We start from the raw sequence: 17,242 nt of genomic DNA on the forward strand, positions 1-17,242 counted from the left end.
GTTTTGGATGGATATTATATGTGTTTTCTTTTCATCTAGGTATATGTAACTTTATAATTAGGTTGGATGGCAAACAAACATCACGTTGGTCCTAAAAGTTTCAAGAGAATCATTATCACTGCTGATTCCTGTGGTGTGGTCCACTTGAGACTTGGATTTGTCTCATTTTTGGGATGATATCTTAAAACAATACGAAAAAATGAATGGACGGTGTGGATAAGACCCATACACCACTGTAGCCACTCAAAGCTCCTGCCGGTTCCCAGGCGGGATGGGACGCAATCCGCCTCGTAGTCACACACACTTAAAGCGATGACCAGGTCCAGCTGAAAATGACCTGTAATGAGCTAGTCATTGTCTAATGGGGCCCATTGCTAGATTAGGGGCGAGTCTTGATGCGGGTTAGGATTTCGAGTGCTCTCGCGGGTCACGTAACCGTTCCTTGAAAGCAAAAGGAGGATGGCATTCCATTTTCATGCATCAAAAGACAAAAATACCAGACAACAGAGATCCTCTCTCTCTCTCTCTCTGCAACCATGTTCTCCTCTAGCAAGATCAAGTCCGTTGATTTTTACAGGTAAGATCCCTCCTAGCCCATTCGTTTGCTTCCTTCGCTTTCATCTGCCATTAGAAAATCCCACTTTCTCCATTTGTTCGGGTAGCCCTCCACAAACAATCAGGAAGGTTTTAATGGGTGGGCATCCACTCTCAACTATATCCTATGGTGTGGCCCACCCAAATCATGGATTAGGGTGGATATCCAACACACATCACGATGGGCCCACCACAGAGCTCGACCTTATGGAAAGCTCCCGCGAGGTCGACCTCATTCATACATATATACATGAATTTTGATTACGTTATTAGGTTTATTAGATTTTATGCATTGACATCTTAAAAGTTTAGATTAACTGTTTGATAATATTCATTATTTGATAAGAATTCTCATTTCTAAAATTGAGGCCAGAGTAGGATTTCCAACCTGCCATCCTTGCCTGTGCCAATGTGGCATGTGCTTGTGAGATCCGGGATGTTGGTCTGGTGGGTACTGCTGAATATCTGCCGTCGCCCTGAAAATCAGCCCTGTTTTGAGGTCAGGTGGGCCACGTGTGTATGCCGAATGTGGACCTTTAGTATTATTATTTTTAATTTTTAATTTTTTTTTTAATGTTCAGACCTTTGGATGATCGGATTGGCCTGATTTCAGGCCACACGGGGAATTGACCGTGGGGCCCACAAGGCGAATGTACTGGATCTTGCTTGTTGGAACATGTGGGGCTTGTGAGTAGCCTTTGTGCATTTTTTGTTTTGATTAGGAGGAGAGAGCTAGCTGGTATGTGTATTTGCCACAGTTTACTAAGCTAATTGAATTGGCTCGAAACTCGACCAATTTGACTCAGTGATATTTGGAGCTGAGTCACTTGGGAACTCGCTCTTGAGTGTGACTGTCGAGTCATCTTGATGACTTGGCTGACTTTAGCCAAGTCACTAAGAAAGCAAAAGTTTGTGATGAGCACACCATGGATTTCTTCATTTCAGCTAGTTCATATATATTAACTTAACATCACTGTTTTTAATACATGTTTTTTTTTTTGTAAAAAAAAAATTTAATTATCAAATAATTAGTCGAGTTAGACTCGTTCAAGTTGACTCAAACTGGCTGGACATTGAGTCAGTCGAGCTTTTGTGTTTTTGAATTATGAATTATCCATGTAGACATGGCATGCATTCATGCTGATCCAAATCCCAGACCATACAAATCATTCCTCCTTTGTGGAATGGTCTTGCCATCTTGGATTCATGTCACTGTGTTATTTGGTGTAAAATAGTGAAGCAGAGAATGAAAGGTAAGTGTTCCTCTTCTGAGTTACAAGCTGAGGGAATATACAATTTCTTGGTAGGAAGTAGTGGCATTTTTATTTCGGGCCAGTATTTTGTGAAAAGGGCCCACTTTTCACTGATCCAGGCTGTTAATCAAACAAACCAACATCAGATGGTTGATGCTTCAACATACTTCCCCATCAAACAATTAAACTGTCTGATTATTGGTTTGCAATTGGATGTTTAGAAACAAATATATATGGTTATTTGTATGTGAAAGCCCATTGTTTGGATGCATGCCCGTGTTTGATAGAAGAGGTTCTTGATCCATTCCTGTCCTCGAGGCACACTCGATGGATGGTCTAAATCATTGGAATGTGGGCTCCTCCTTTATTGAATGCTGGCCTGAAAATATGCCATTAATTCAAAATAAACCAAAATAAAAATGGCTGCAGAGAATGGTGTGCCTGTAAAAATTAAGAAGACATATTTGCTCCACAGATTAGATCACCTGCCGAGTAAGGTAGCCGTGTTGCTCTTTTGCAACTCACTGTTGTTTGATGTAATGGGTTGTTGGTTTGGTTGGACTGGCTTTTTGAGGGAAAATGCATAATTGCACGCATGGCCTAAGTAGCCCACCTTGAAACCTATTCAATGGATCCCGGCACTGCGCCTAAGTAAACACCTTTTGAATCATAGTTTACTACTCTGCGTGTTTCGACTTACAGACCGGCATATTCACAGGTTCACTATCATTCACATATCGGCATGTGTATATTCCACTCTTTTCAAACAATACAATGAACGATAGTTTGGTTATGACCCTCAGATGGCTGTTCACAGATTAATTTTTATGTGGACTTTAGGCAAACACCGGTTGTCAAACAGTGGAATTCATTTATATTACCTTGGAGATCTTGCAAAGCCCAAAAGTGCCAACACACGAGTAAACCAATTGGGATTCATCTCAATTGGTTTTAAGGATATTTAGTTCTCAATATGTGCATCTCTACAAGTACACTGAACTAGAATAACATAAATAATTGCTTAGTATGGTCACTAGCCACTTAAACTATCTGGACGGATGGAAATGGAGCATGTTCTTCTTATGAAAAAGCAGTTATTGCTTTGGCTGCACAAGTACATTCAATTATGAACATCTGCTTTCAATCAAGAGGAAATGGTGAAGAACTAATTATGCTTCCTAGCATAGATAATAAATAACCCTCAAATTGCAGTTACATTCCTTTCAAGTCGATCTTGAGAGTGACATAATTGCACCTTGGAACCTAGTCTCTCAATATTAATGCTGGGAAGGTAGTTGCAATTTGATTTTTTTCAACTTTATTAGATTATAATTGTGATTCATTCCGATTGTGCATCCCAATGCACCCTTCGTAAGTTTCTTGGTTGACATATGTAATCTGTGTATTTCACAGGATAGTGGTTACCTTGAGTGGATGTATATCTTTCATCTGTATATATATTTTCTCAATGACAGGAAAATTCCTAGAGATTTGACAGAGGCATCAATATCAGGTGCAGGGTTATCCATTATAGCAGCACTCTTCATGATGTTTTTATTTGGAATGGTATGTTTTACTTGCACCTATTCTTATCGAGGAATTAAGGGTATTTATAGTTCGATACATGTTCTATTCTTCTTGCTTCAGGCTTCGATCTAATGCTTTATTGATTACTTTGGTTTTTTATCCTCACAAGTTAGTTACCTGTTGGTAGGGGTGTAAACAGGGTGGGCCTGAGTTGGTTTGGGACTGGATTTTGAACGGTTCAGGGCTGGCTTGTCAGGTCAGGCCTATTCAGAATTTTAATTTGCTGAACCCAGTTTTTAGAGGATGGCCTGTTTACACCCTTAACTGTTTAGAATCCTGCTATGGCTACTCATCGAGGTAGGATTCCAGATTGTACTCTCCTTTATGCAGGCTAATGGGGCTTCTATATTTGAGATCAGAGAATATAGGTTGGTCACGTGCATGCAATGCCCAAAATCAGACATGTCTGATCATGAGCTGATATGATTTTGAATGTGGACCGTTGTTCAATCCTTTTTGACCTTCCGATTTTTCTCTCATTGCACACCTAGTGGGCAGCCAGTTGCAAATTATTTTTTTTTGCCAATCCACCGTTTGAAAGCCAATGCCAAATTTCTGGGAGAATGGCTAAGATGATGATGATGATGATGATGATAGCACCCAACCCTGACCTAATGACTGTACCAGCTTGATTTTCATGCCACTGCATGTACATGGGGGCCCCACATTCTGGACAGCTCGGATCTCGCACACGAGTAGAAATCCGACTCCCAAGAGTTGCCATCACATTTCTCTTAAATATATATGCTCAGGAGATTCACTGCAATTTTTTTAATCTGCTTGTTTCATCATTGATTTGCATTCAATATAATTCGATTTTCTTGTGTCCAGTGAAATCGATTTTTGCTAGATGCTTTTTATGTCTTTACCGTCTGACATCATCATCATCATTTCCTTGTGCCAATAAAAAAAACATCATAGCCTTGTCCCAGCTATTTGAGATTGGATTTACGGGGCCTTTTTCTTTGCCAATCATCAATATTTGATATGGTAAATGTCAAGATTTCTCAGCAATATTTCATCCAAAGGCTTCCTACCTGACTTCAGCACTCCTTGACGGGGCTGGTGCATCTTCACTGGGTGGAGTTCAATCAATCGACCAACATAGATATACATTTTGGAAATTCTTAACTACATCTTTCCTTATTTTGGATTTTCGAGGCCTTTTTTTTTTTTTTTTTGCCAGTCATCAATATTTGATATGGGAAATGTCAAGATTTCTCAGCAATATTTCATCCAAAGGCTTCCTACCTGACTTCAGCACTCCTTGATGGGGCTGGTGCATCTTTACTGGGCGGAGTTCAATCAATCGACCAAAATAGAAATACATTTTGGAAATTCTTAACTACATCTTTCCTTATTTTGTTAGGTGGTTTGGTACAATTATCTGAAACCATTTAAACAACATGACATTTTTGTTAACAAATTTATCCCTTCTTCCCACCCATTTCTGTGCTTAAACACATTTATTTAGAAAATCAATATCTACTCCCACCCTGATTAACAGTCACGTATTCTTATACCTAATGGAAAATTTCTTTTTTATTGGTATTAAGAATAAGATGCTAGAACAAATGGTTGCCACCCATTCTTTATTTTCTATGATTTATGGTAGGAGATTGTGCTTTTTTGTTTTTCAGGAGCTGAGTAATTACTTGACGGTCAGCACTGACACAGCCGTTGTTGTTGATAAGAGTGCCGATGGGGAATTCCTACGCATTGATTTTAATATTAGGTAGTTCTGCCATTTTCTGTGAACTGCAATCTTTGAGCTTTTATTTTCCTTTTGTGTCGTCCTTGATGCAGGTTTGTTTTTCCTTTCTCGTAATACATGAAGCTTAAAATTTACCATGGAAATGTAGGTTCTCATGTCCATTCAGTTGCATTTTTAGTAAATGGTATCATCCATACAAGACCTTCATGGTTGCATTTTTGGTGAAGGGTCTAGACCACCTTGGATGAACCATGACCCAACAATTGCACTGATTGAAAGTTTGTAACTCTTTGGTCCATCACCAAGTTATTGATGGTCAATAAAAGTTTAGAACAAGGGTCCAGAAAAAAGTTCATGGTTGAATGATTTGGAACAGGCAGTTGCTGCAAATTTTGATAATTGGACCATCCATGAGTTTTTGCCTATCAGTTTGTCTACTTCGATTGATTGACAGATTCAACAATCTTTTATGGCTTGATAAATGGTAGTGGATACGCACTGGATAGATCATCCTTTATCATGATTGTATATGAAATTGGGTCCTGATTGAAAATCATCAAGCTTCATCTATCAAAACCAACACATGAGGCAGAATTGATTGAAACACTGATGTTCTCTCCTACAACCTTTGGCTCTGGAACATTTTGGAATATGTTCTTGTACATTGATCAAATAATCAAACACTAGTTTATGGTGGGGTCTGCTGAGTAGATCAATTTTCCCGAAACTTAGGCCGGTCAACTGTTAGGTAGGCGGGACATGTATGGAAACAATGGACAGTCTGAACAACTTTCAAAATTTCCTAAATCATCCCTTGTCTTCACACATGGGTGGCCCGCCTTATGGACCAGCTGGATTGCTGTGGCATTGCATCTGCAGATTGGGTCCTCCTTATGCATGGCACTGATGTCCTGCACATGCGTAAAAGATTGCATGTGGGGGTAGCCAACCATTTTGTGGTAACAAGTCATTCTTTAATTTGTTTCCCCTTCCTAGACATTTTCTTGAGAAAAGATGTCATGAAAAATCATGATAAGCTGAATCTCTTTATCTAGTTTCTCTTTCTTATTTCACCGATGCATTCACAGATTTCAAATGGTGAGTCACCGGATTTCTAGACTTTTTTCTATCTGTATTTTTTGTTTTAATTTCGAGTCCAGATTCAATGTCCATCTTCGCCTTTCATACAGTTCATAATATAAATAGATGGATGCTTAATTCCCCACCTATTATGAATGAAGTATTTATAGATGATGCATGGAGTGCATATTTCTGAAGTAATATGTTTTTTTTTTTTTTTGGTTGGAATGATGAAAATTTGTTAATAAAAATGGAAAAGCTGGAAAAATTACAAAAAGAAAAAACAGACAAGGTGATACAGCCCAACTCAAAAACCAGCTTTATAATGGGCCTCTGCAATAGAAGCAGCAGCTGCCCATTCAATAACGTTTGATCTTGCTCTAAGCAAGACCCCCCTTGGGCTGCCGTATAACCCGAAAGCACCTATTCTTTCTTTTTCCCCATAAAGCCCACAACATAGCTAGAAGAGACAATCTCCACCTCGCTCTACTTACATTAACTGTATAAAGAGATGATTCATCGACTCCTCGTCTTGCCAACACAAGACCATGCCCACCGCCATGCCATTGCCTGAGAAAATCATCAATTGATCACAACAAGATCCATGACACACTGAAGAGCCTGAAGAAACTTTCCCGCACCTCCCTCGAGAAAGGACAATGTATAAAGAGATGATTCATTGACTCCTCGTCTTGCCAACACAAGGAACATACATTAACTATGATAAGACCCCTCTTCCTCAAATTGCTGATCGGTAGCACTCTATTCCACCCCACTAGCCATGCAAATGCCACAACCTTTGAGGGGGCACTGTAGGACTAAAGGAAAAAGGTATAGACCTTATTGCCTACATTAAAGCTGCTTGATATCATAGAATGGAAAGATCTAACCGAGAACTTTTCCTACTTTGCCTCCAACCAACACACCGAGTTGCCCCCCTCTGAAAGAGACACCCCCAACAACTGCTTTAATATCGCCAACAATTCTTCAATTCCCCCTCATGGAGATCCCTTCGACATAGAGGAGACCAAACCCTGTTGGACTCATGGGGCGAGAAACATTGCTTAACTGAGATGTCTACATCCATGGCCACTTGAGCTAGCCTTGGATATTGGTCTTGCAATTTTCTCCCTCTTAGCCATACATCCTTCCAAAATCTCACCCTTGAACCATCACCCACCCCAAAGTCCACCCCTCTTAATACCACATCCTTAAATCTCATAATGGACCTCCAAACAGTCGACCCTATATATAGAGGAACACATTTAGGTCACCATTCCTCCCACTCCACTCCATACTTTATGACAATAACCTCCTTCCACAATCCTCCCTCCTCCATCCCAAACCTCCAAATCCATTTGCCAAATAGAGCCCCGTTCATTACACCCAAGTTATGAATCCCCACTAGCCGTTCCTCTTTCGGTCTTCAAACATCAACCCACTTCATGAGATGAAATTTCTTCCTTGCCTCCCCACCTTGCCACAGAATATCCCTTCTAAGTATGTTGTGACTTCTAATGCAAGTTAATTAAATGTCTTTCTTTCATTTAACAATGATGGGTATGCATTTCACAGAATCCTGAAGGTAATGAGATTATGGTTTGTTTGTTTCCCTTTTCTTTTGTCATTTCTGAATGTTTGAGTATTCTCAACATACTCACGAGGAATTACCAGTTTGCTGATGCACAGGATCCTTTACTTGTGGGGTTGATGTTTTGGTGATCCAAACGGTTGAGCTGGCGGTGCCAGTGAGGATGGTGTATGCCTTGAAACTCTAAAATCTTCCAGATTGGAGGAACATTTGAAAAATAATCCAAAGATCAAAGTTTTGGTATCTTCCAATTATGTAGATTTGTGGGGGTATCCCCCATTCGTTGTGGGTCCCATCAGATCATAGATTTGCTTCGGCCAACCACATGGCCCACATGTACGGAATTGTTGGTATCAGAGAACTATACATCTGCTGATGTGCAGGGCATTATAATTCTTCTCAACTCTTTTTTTTTTTGAAATCTTTTTCTTTTATATGTGTACAGGTCTTACCAGCATCACTTGACTCTAATGTATCTTGCACATAGCTTTTTTTGTGCCTTCTTCAGAGTTATCTGTCAATTTCACATTCTGATTACTTCTCATTTTGTTATTACTTTTGCTTACCTCAATTTGCTTGCAGTTTTCCTGCACTCTCATGTGAATTTGCGTCGGTTGATGTGAGTGATGTGTTAGGAACAGTAAGTTTCTGCCATTCAAAAATTTCCTTTTAGGTCAAATATGTCTGGTCGTGTTGCTAGTCGGTAGCTGATCATTGGCTATAAAATATATTTCTGCATTTAGAATTCCAGTTTTACAGGGCACACAAGCCAGCGTGTCACATGTATGACACCCGAGCTGTCCATAAACTGGACCCACCATGAAGATTACATGGCGCAAAAATAGGCCAATCCCCTCATCAGATGGCACAAATGTATAAATTGAAACATATATGGCGTGGCCCACCTGATGAGTGGTTTGGCCTGAATTTTGGTGATTGGCAATTTCATGTCCTGAATATTGAGAAATGGGAGCCTCTTCCTGTATCAATTCCCATATCTTAGGAAGAAGTTCATGTTATTATTTGAGCCATTGAGATTTAGTTTGAGCAGCAAGTTCATTTGAATATGAAATTTTAGTTTATCTTCATTTTCCCTTGCCTCGCCCCCAACAGAAAAATAAAATAAAGACCTGAGATTAAGGATTTCAAGTCTTGTCATTTGGAATTTTCGTTATTCTATCAGCAATTTTCATTTCCTGAATATTGAGAAATGGGAGCCTCTTCCTGTATCAATTCCCATATCTTAGGAAGAAGTTCATGTTATTATTTGAGCCATTGAGATTTAGTTTGAATAGGAAGTTTATTCATTTGAGTATGAAATTTTAGTTTATCTTCATTTTCCCTCCCTCCCTCCCCCCCCCCCCCCCAAAAAAAAAGAAGAAAAAAAGAAAGAAAGAAAGAGAGAATAAATTAAAAGAAAATAAAGACCTGAGATTGAGGATTTCAAGTCTCTTGTTTAGAATTTTCATTATTCTATCAACAATTTTGTCGAAAAAATTGAAAAATATTGATGTTGGTTTCCGCCAACCCCAATTAGTTGGGTTAAGGCTTAATGATGGTCGATGTTGGTTTCCATCATTCTTCTGTTGCACTTTTTCTAAACCTTGTTTATTCTCCCTCTTTGGAATTGTCTATGATAGTCCTTACTCCTTATCACACTGTGGATGCCAAGAGCCAGCTTAAATTAGCAAAATGTTGATACAACTTAGTTTCTTGCAAACATACACCTAAAGGTCATGGTTCGTAAATGCAGATCTAATGAATATATTCAATGTCTACATGAGTCTCCATCCACGGCATTCGGTTTTTTAAGTTGTAAAATGCACCTATTGGAGATTTAGGTCTTGATTTCTTACAAGTGACAAGAGAAAGGCTTGTGTATAGGTTTTTTTTTTTTTTTTTGAAGAGTAAGGCATGTGTATAGATAATTCTGTGAAAATTGAACAATTTCTAATTCATACAAAGTGGAGGACCAAAATCTATAGATTCCATTGATATAAATTCATAGCATGTATGAAGTTAGTATTAGAACATCAGGGGCATCATTTTGGAGTTGTACACGTGTAAAATTTTGATTGAAACAAACCACAAAGATCAATGACAGCAATTGTGGATCGGTGTTTTAAATATCGATGACATCGGCCGATATATCCCACGATGTATCTTGTATCCCACCTGTGCGAGATGAAATGTATAGGTAGTGCCGATATATCCCACCTATTCGATCCGGTGAGCATTTTCGATTTTGGATCCCTTTTTTTTTTTTTTTTGGTTTTAAATCACGTTAAATCAATGTCAAATGGTTACAAATCTATGATTCTTCATGTTTTCCATGAAAAATTATGGATTTGGAGCTTCGATTTCAAGATTTGGGGGAGATGAGGCAAGTAGTGGAAAATTGGGAAAAATCGAAATTTCTCAATTTCTCACAAATCAATTTCCAAACACAAATTCAAACATTTAACCTGATCTAGCGATTCTTCTTTTGCTTTTGAATGTATTGCTTGTGTTTCCATACATGTCTTCTTATGTTTATAAATTATATGAATAGACTTTAAATATGCTTGCATCAGTTCAGTTGGACAGTGCATGTATTAGGACCCCATGCATAGGAAACCCCTATTATGTGCACTTTTTTTTTTGGTAATGTTTTTATTTCTAAGTGTGTATTGATGTCTTTTTCAACAATCCTTGAAGTTTCCTTGAAATATTCGACCAATTTCCCAATGTTCCCATGTTTCCAACAACAACGATACATTACGCGATACAACGGATATATCCCATGCGATAACTGATATGTATCTGTATCCCAATGGTGCGATATATTATGCTATAACGATATTTAAAACATTGTTGTGGATTAAACATCTGATTTTTTAGGACCATTCTACTCTCTTTTAATCATCTCTTGCTGCAGGATTCCGATCGGATACAAACTTCTGATGAATGATGGTTGCATAAACTTCTACATAGATTAAATCAAGTCATGAAGCTCAATTGCTTGCCTGAACTCAAAATGGGACTAGTAGGCTCCACTGTTCTTGAACAGGATTTTCCAATTGGTCTTGTGGTCCCTACATGTCAATCAAACCACTAAGTAGGTCAACTGATTGGATTCGTGGGCGCCACATTCCAATTGGACCACCAATTGGACTATTCAGTGGTATGTGGGCCCCAAATACCATTCATACAGTCCTAAGGCTAGAAATCATGGATTGATTGCAGATGCGGAGCACCCTTGGCCCTACGTGTCCACACCCATGCGACATATGGCATGGATGCATCATGCATTCACACCATCCCTCTTTCTTTCTATTGTTTCTTTATCCTTTTGTTTTCCTATTATTCCCCAAATGCTGTTTTCAATGGTATACAGCTGCCGGTATTGATGAGTTGGTAGAGTGCTTGTATTATACTGAGATTGCTGAAAATCAGGAACTCTGATTATCTGTTCTATGTTCGTCACTTGTACTCCTAAATCATATTTTGGACTTCCATTTTAGATTCCTCTTGCCTCTAAAGTCCTCACAAGTCCCTTTTTCTTTTCTTTTCTTTTATTTTCAATGGAGTTGACAATCCTTCTTGAATTTTATAAATACAATGAGAAGGAATACAATAAAGAGGGGGAGACTAGACCTAACTCCTCAGAGGCTCAGAACAAAAGCAACTCAACTAAAACTTAATCAGTTATCTGATATTTGGAATTCCAGATTTGTCTGAAATTCAATCTACTTTAATTTTCGAAGGCACCACTGAGCGGTTAAAATAACTTGGTTCCATTCTGAGTCACATGCACAATTTGCTAAAGCATTGATCTCAACATTTGGTTTCCTGGATATACGAGATATATCAGCTCCCATTTGTCACACAAAATTTTGGATATCTGATTTCATACACCATGCATCCGGGCCAAATAAATCCGATTGAGGTTCATCTCTACCGCCATTTTAGAATCACACTCCCCTATGACATTTGAAGGATTATACTATTTGCACAACCACTGGTTGTCCAAAATTGCTTGAATTCAGCAATGATATTAGAGAAATTCCTGTAAAAATGAGCAAATGCAAAGAGGAGATCATGCTTGACATTTCTGATGATGCTACCATCTCCACCAATCCCTGGATTACTTCAGTTTCCCTATCAACATCAAGTTTGAGAAATGCATTTACAGGACGTAACCGTCTTTTGTGTGTGTGTGTGTGTGTGTGTGTGTCCTTGGATTAATTGGCTTGATCTATAGATTAATATTCTTGATTTATAGCTTATTTAGAAAACTGCAGTATTTTATAAATTCTCTCCGATTTTCCAAAACTTGCAATGATCAAATAACTTTTTTAATAATGAAAAAAAGGTTTGTCATTTTATGCCTTCATTCCTTCCACACTTCCCAAGCAATGAGACTGGGCACCAGACCAATTATCTAGGATACCCGATTTCTGTAAGATGCCCTGCTGGACTGCATATTAGATCTTTGATGAAATGATTGATCAGCACTAAGAGGAATGTCCAAGATATTGCAGAAGTATCCCCCCATCCCTGCATCTAGTACACTGTAATTGAGCGTGCAATAATTAGTGTCTTCCATAGCCCGATTAGGACAGCATCCACAACTGGAGAGGAGAGGGACGCCTGACTTTTTTGATTGAGCAATCAATAGGGATTTTTCCTACAAGGCTTTCCAGAAGAAGAATGAAACTCAAATCCTTATTCCAAATCCATAGATAATTAGCCACAAAGCTGGACGCCGAGCACTTGGAAATTCCAGGCTTTGTTGAAAAGTTTCCATGAGAAGTTACTGTCCAAATCAGTTTATACTGGTTACTGATGGCTTGATATCCAACTGAGCAATTTTCTGAACCAGATTCTGAGGCTAATATTGGTTAAGTAAACCAACATTCCAAGACCCATCAAGCCTCCAAGTGTCTTTAACCAGTGAGTTTTCATTCCCGTCTAAAAAATCATACAAGAAAAGAAAAGAAAATCCTTTAGAGGCTGATTTCCCCACCATCTATCCTTAGGGGGAATGATCACACCTTGACCCATCAACCGTTTAGAAGCTGCCAGGTAATCTTCTATTAACTCAACTGTCCTACCCCAAGATCAAGAGCAAGACCTCGGTTGACCACCGTCAACAAATGAGGGTTAACCACATATTTGCCTTTCACATAGTGTGACCACTTTGCATTCATTGAAACCATCCTCCATAGCATCTTCATTCTAAAAGCCTTCTCTACATTCTAAATACTCTTGGTACTTAAACCTTCTTCCTGCACTCGTTAACTTATTCTACTCCACCTGACTCAATGACGCTTGAGACCATTCTCTCCTTCATCCCAAAGGAACTTGGCGAAGATCTTTTCATCCCAAGATAAATAGTTGATGGGGAGAACTTATTGAAAGCAAATAAATCGGAATGATGCTCAATACACGTTTAACGAGAATAAGCTTTTTTCCTGCTGACAGAAGCTTCCCTTTCTATTCTGTGACTTTTTTCCTGAGTGCCATGAAAATAGACTCTCTTTAGCCTTCCCACATATATAGGCACACCAAGGCAAGTAACAGGAAATCGCTTCATATGGAATCATCCTGATTGAGACTCAAGATTTATAATTTTTACAATTGCAGCTTTCTCATATGCCATGAAGCAACTTTTCATCTTATTAATAAGATGACTAGAGGCACTGAACATAGATTGCCTATCATATAGAGAACATGCCCTATCTTTATCCAAGTCGGAAAAAAACATATAAATATTGATGAGAGCATATAGTTCCTCCTCTTATAGAAGACCTCATATACATTTGAAATCCTGCAGGTCGCCTGCAAGAGAACTGCACATGATAGATTTAGTCTTGCCACATGCAGACAATGCATCGTACCCATATTTGTGGATTGCCGGTCGACCTTTGGATCTATCATTTCCCTCCCGTTATTGCAAGTGGCGATGGTTATTTTCTTTAGGAAGGCTATGGTTTCACCCCACACTCCCGTTGCTTGGATTAAATCAGGGTTATATTTCATTATTGGGCTAAGTGTTGGGCAATTGAGGCTAGAGTACATGATGATCATTGCAAAGAGATGGAGGTTTAGATAGATGTGTCGGGAAACTAGGAAGGATAGAATCAAGAATCAGGATATTTGAAGCAATCTAAGGGTACGTGATGGAGATCTGATAGGGATGGTTACAAAAAGCCAAGCACTCAGTAAGAAAAGGAACTTTGATTAGCATTGAAGGGCTTGAAAAGAGGACAAGGAGAAGTCCCAAAAGGATTTGTATCGAGTTTATTTTATTTTATTTTTTATTTTTATTTTTTAACAGACGCACACATACCCCCACACACTCACACCGTAGTAGAATTTCACCACCTATGGGTACTCGAACCCTTGACCAGGTGTTGAAACTCCTGAGAGTCTACCACCGGAGCAAGAGAAAGAACCCAAAAGCTCATATGAAGGCTTTTTTACCAAGCAATATAGGGTCTTAGAAAGGAATTTTCAGTGAAATATGGTTTGTAAGGACAATCCTAGGTAGTTAAGATAAGGATATGATGATGGCTAAATCAAGGTCATATCACAGTTGTAGAACTGGCTAAGTCAACTAGAAACTTGGTCCAGTCAATTCCACATGGTGAGAATTCAAGCTGAGTCATTGAGAAACTTGCCATTGAGCTTGATTGAGCCAAGTTTCATAGAAATTGGTTGAGTTGACTCAAAGACTCAGTCGAGTCGACACGAATTGTAATGACTCGAGCCGAGTCACTCGCCAGTCAAACATTTATTTATTTATTTTTGGAAACAAAATGTAGTGATGAGGGAGAGATTCAGATCCTCAGCTCCTTCAAGATAGCCAAGGTTCTTAACTAGGAATACTAATGAAGTTGTTTATTTTGGTTGTTCTAGATTAAGAACATTTAGTGCTATATTATCTTAATTTCATTATTAATTATTGGTTTGAGTCTTTGAGTCAACCTGACCTGGCTGGACATTGAGTTGAGTTGAGTTTTTGGGTTTTTGAACTATGGGTCATATTTCGTCTAAGAGATTAAGAACTTTCTTTTTCAAAATATCCAATTCCATGTTGAAGTACTTCAATGATATTTGACGTTAGTAGTACTTACTACTTAGAGATACTATATTTTTCTCAATTGAAGTAACACCATCTTTTATTGGACGGATAAATGGCGCATATGATTTTGGTAACCTATGGGAGAGTTTCGATGCTGTTTTTTTGGTGTGATTTAAGGAAATAATTTGTGTGAATGATTTTCCTAGAAAGTAGTATGGATGTTTTTGTTTTCTTTCCTAAACATGCTATTTGGATGATACTATTTGATTCGTATAAACAATTTTCTATTTCGTTGTTATTAAATGCAGCTTACATGTTGTTTGTATTGGAAAAGGCCCATCACTGGGCTGGACCTTCCATTTCTGGTGTCTACCTTTGGTTGCCCGGGCATCTGAAAATTCATCAGATGATCAAAACCATATGATCAACAGGCGAGAACGTGGATGGTCTGGATCAACTATAATGTAGAAGTTCCTATCATTGATTTTGGCCATCTATCACATATTCACGTGGCCACTTGGGCTCACCTTTGATTCCCCCATGACTCTTAATGATTACTTTGATAAGATGATTCTAATCATCTGACCAATGGCATAAAAATTGAAAGTCTCAAATTATCTTATTCACTGGAGAAGGTCCGATCATTGATCTGGAATGATCAACAAGTCATCTTGTTTTGATTTCGCATCCCTCTCAAAATCCACTTCATGCAGATGATCCATAAAAGTGGGTTGATTTCAATTGATTACAATAGAAGTTCATTGATTTGGAACATCCATCATGTTGTTCCTACCTTTGGTTCCCCATCCCTCTTGAAAATCACTTTCATTGGATGATATAGGAAAGTGGACGATCCAAAATGATTTACTGGAAATGGTCCGATCATGGATCTAGGGCACCCTTCTTGAGGAGGCATAGTGCCTAGTTTCTGTAGAGGTCCACTTGTAGGTGAAGGGGAGGGGAAAACTACAAGGCGCTAGTGCATTCCAGCCTTTACTTACTAGCCCACCTTTAATTTCCTGTGCCTCTCATGAATTACTTTTAAGTGAACAATCCTAACCACTTGACTAGTGGCTGGGAAAATGGGTGGTCCACAATTCACATACTCTCAGGAATCACTTTGATCAGATATTCCTATCAATTTGTTAATGCTGAGGAAAATGGATGTTTCGATTGATCATATGATGAAATATCCTAATCACAAACCTTGATTGTCCATCATGTGTGGGCCACTTTTTGTATCTCTAAAATACTTTCTTTAGGTGATCCAAACCACTTAGAAATAGCTAGGAATTTGGATGGTGTAGAGTGATTATATTGGAAAAGGTTTGATCATTAATCTTGGCATCCATCTTTGGGTCCCACCTCAAGAATTTCTGATTGGATGGTCCTAACCATCTGATCTGGAAGGGAAGGTTTTGAGGGGTTTGGTAGGTATTGATTAGGAGAGAAGTGATAAAAAATAATTTTGGGAGTGAAGAGAGCTTTGAGCTAATTTATTGTAAAATGATTTTTGGATGCCAAAACTGATTCTTACCAACTAAGTTTTGTTATTAGTCAAGTATCAATGTCTAGAACAGAGAACGAAAGTAATTTTTGTGTCACTTGACCCAGAAAAAAAAAAAAAGAAGAAGAAGAAGAAAAGAAAAAAAGAAAAAAGAAAAAAAAATCATTTGGAGTGATTTTTGAAGTGGCATCTGATGCCCTCAAGGGATCTCCATCATGGATGGTCCATTCCTTTATATTTCCCTTATCAAATGATCCTAGCAATCTAGTGTAAATGGACTGTTACAACCAACAATTTACATTTAACTCTGACCAATCAGATGCTCTGGACAGTCTGATTGAGAGTCATTGGGTTACCTTTCATATTACATGAGGTGATGGGGGCATCTCCCGCACACGCACGCCCCCCCTACGCATGTACGTAAGGAAGAGGAGAGCCCCACCATCGATCTGGATCGATGACGATGTCCAGGGAGGGCCTACTAGTTAGAGGACTGTGTTTTGGTTCCTTGGAGTGGACCCGATTATCATGTGGATCCCACCATTGGATCTCATGTTCGTTGGCCACTACTCTAGATGATCTAGTACTTGAGTTTTGTTTATTGTTATTAGGAATATCATGGACAATTTAGATTGCTTTGATTAATTGTTATTTTTGTTACTTCGTCTCTAAGTAATAGGGTGCGTACATGGCACGGCTTTTGGAGTATAGGTTTTTCTTATAAATAGGCAACCCCTTGTAGGTTTTTTTCATTGACGATTGAAATAAAATTTTTGCTTTTTCTGCTTCTCTAAATCTCTGAGTTGTGGGAGCCTAATCGGGTGCGAAACCATCCCTTCTTTGAAGG

General features: G+C 38.7%; 1 protein-coding gene across 1 annotated transcript in view; it reads left to right on the plus strand.

Moving 5' to 3' along the window:
* The first annotated feature begins 472 nt into the window (after positions 1-472).
* The window catches only part of LOC131221385 (protein disulfide isomerase-like 5-4), a 79,685-nt gene continuing 62,915 nt past the window's right edge, over positions 473-17,242 (plus strand). Inside the window, exons 1-4 of the mRNA XM_058216646.1 lie at positions 473-577; positions 3,323-3,413; positions 5,075-5,169; positions 8,402-8,459. Coding sequence (XP_058072629.1) covers positions 537-577; positions 3,323-3,413; positions 5,075-5,169; positions 8,402-8,459 — 285 coding nt within the window. The 5' untranslated portion in view covers positions 473-536. The remainder of the gene's footprint in view (positions 578-3,322; positions 3,414-5,074; positions 5,170-8,401; positions 8,460-17,242) is intronic.

This window comes from Magnolia sinica, chromosome 12, assembly GCF_029962835.1.
Source record: "Magnolia sinica isolate HGM2019 chromosome 12, MsV1, whole genome shotgun sequence".
Classification (NCBI taxonomy): Eukaryota; Viridiplantae; Streptophyta; class Magnoliopsida; order Magnoliales; family Magnoliaceae; genus Magnolia; species Magnolia sinica.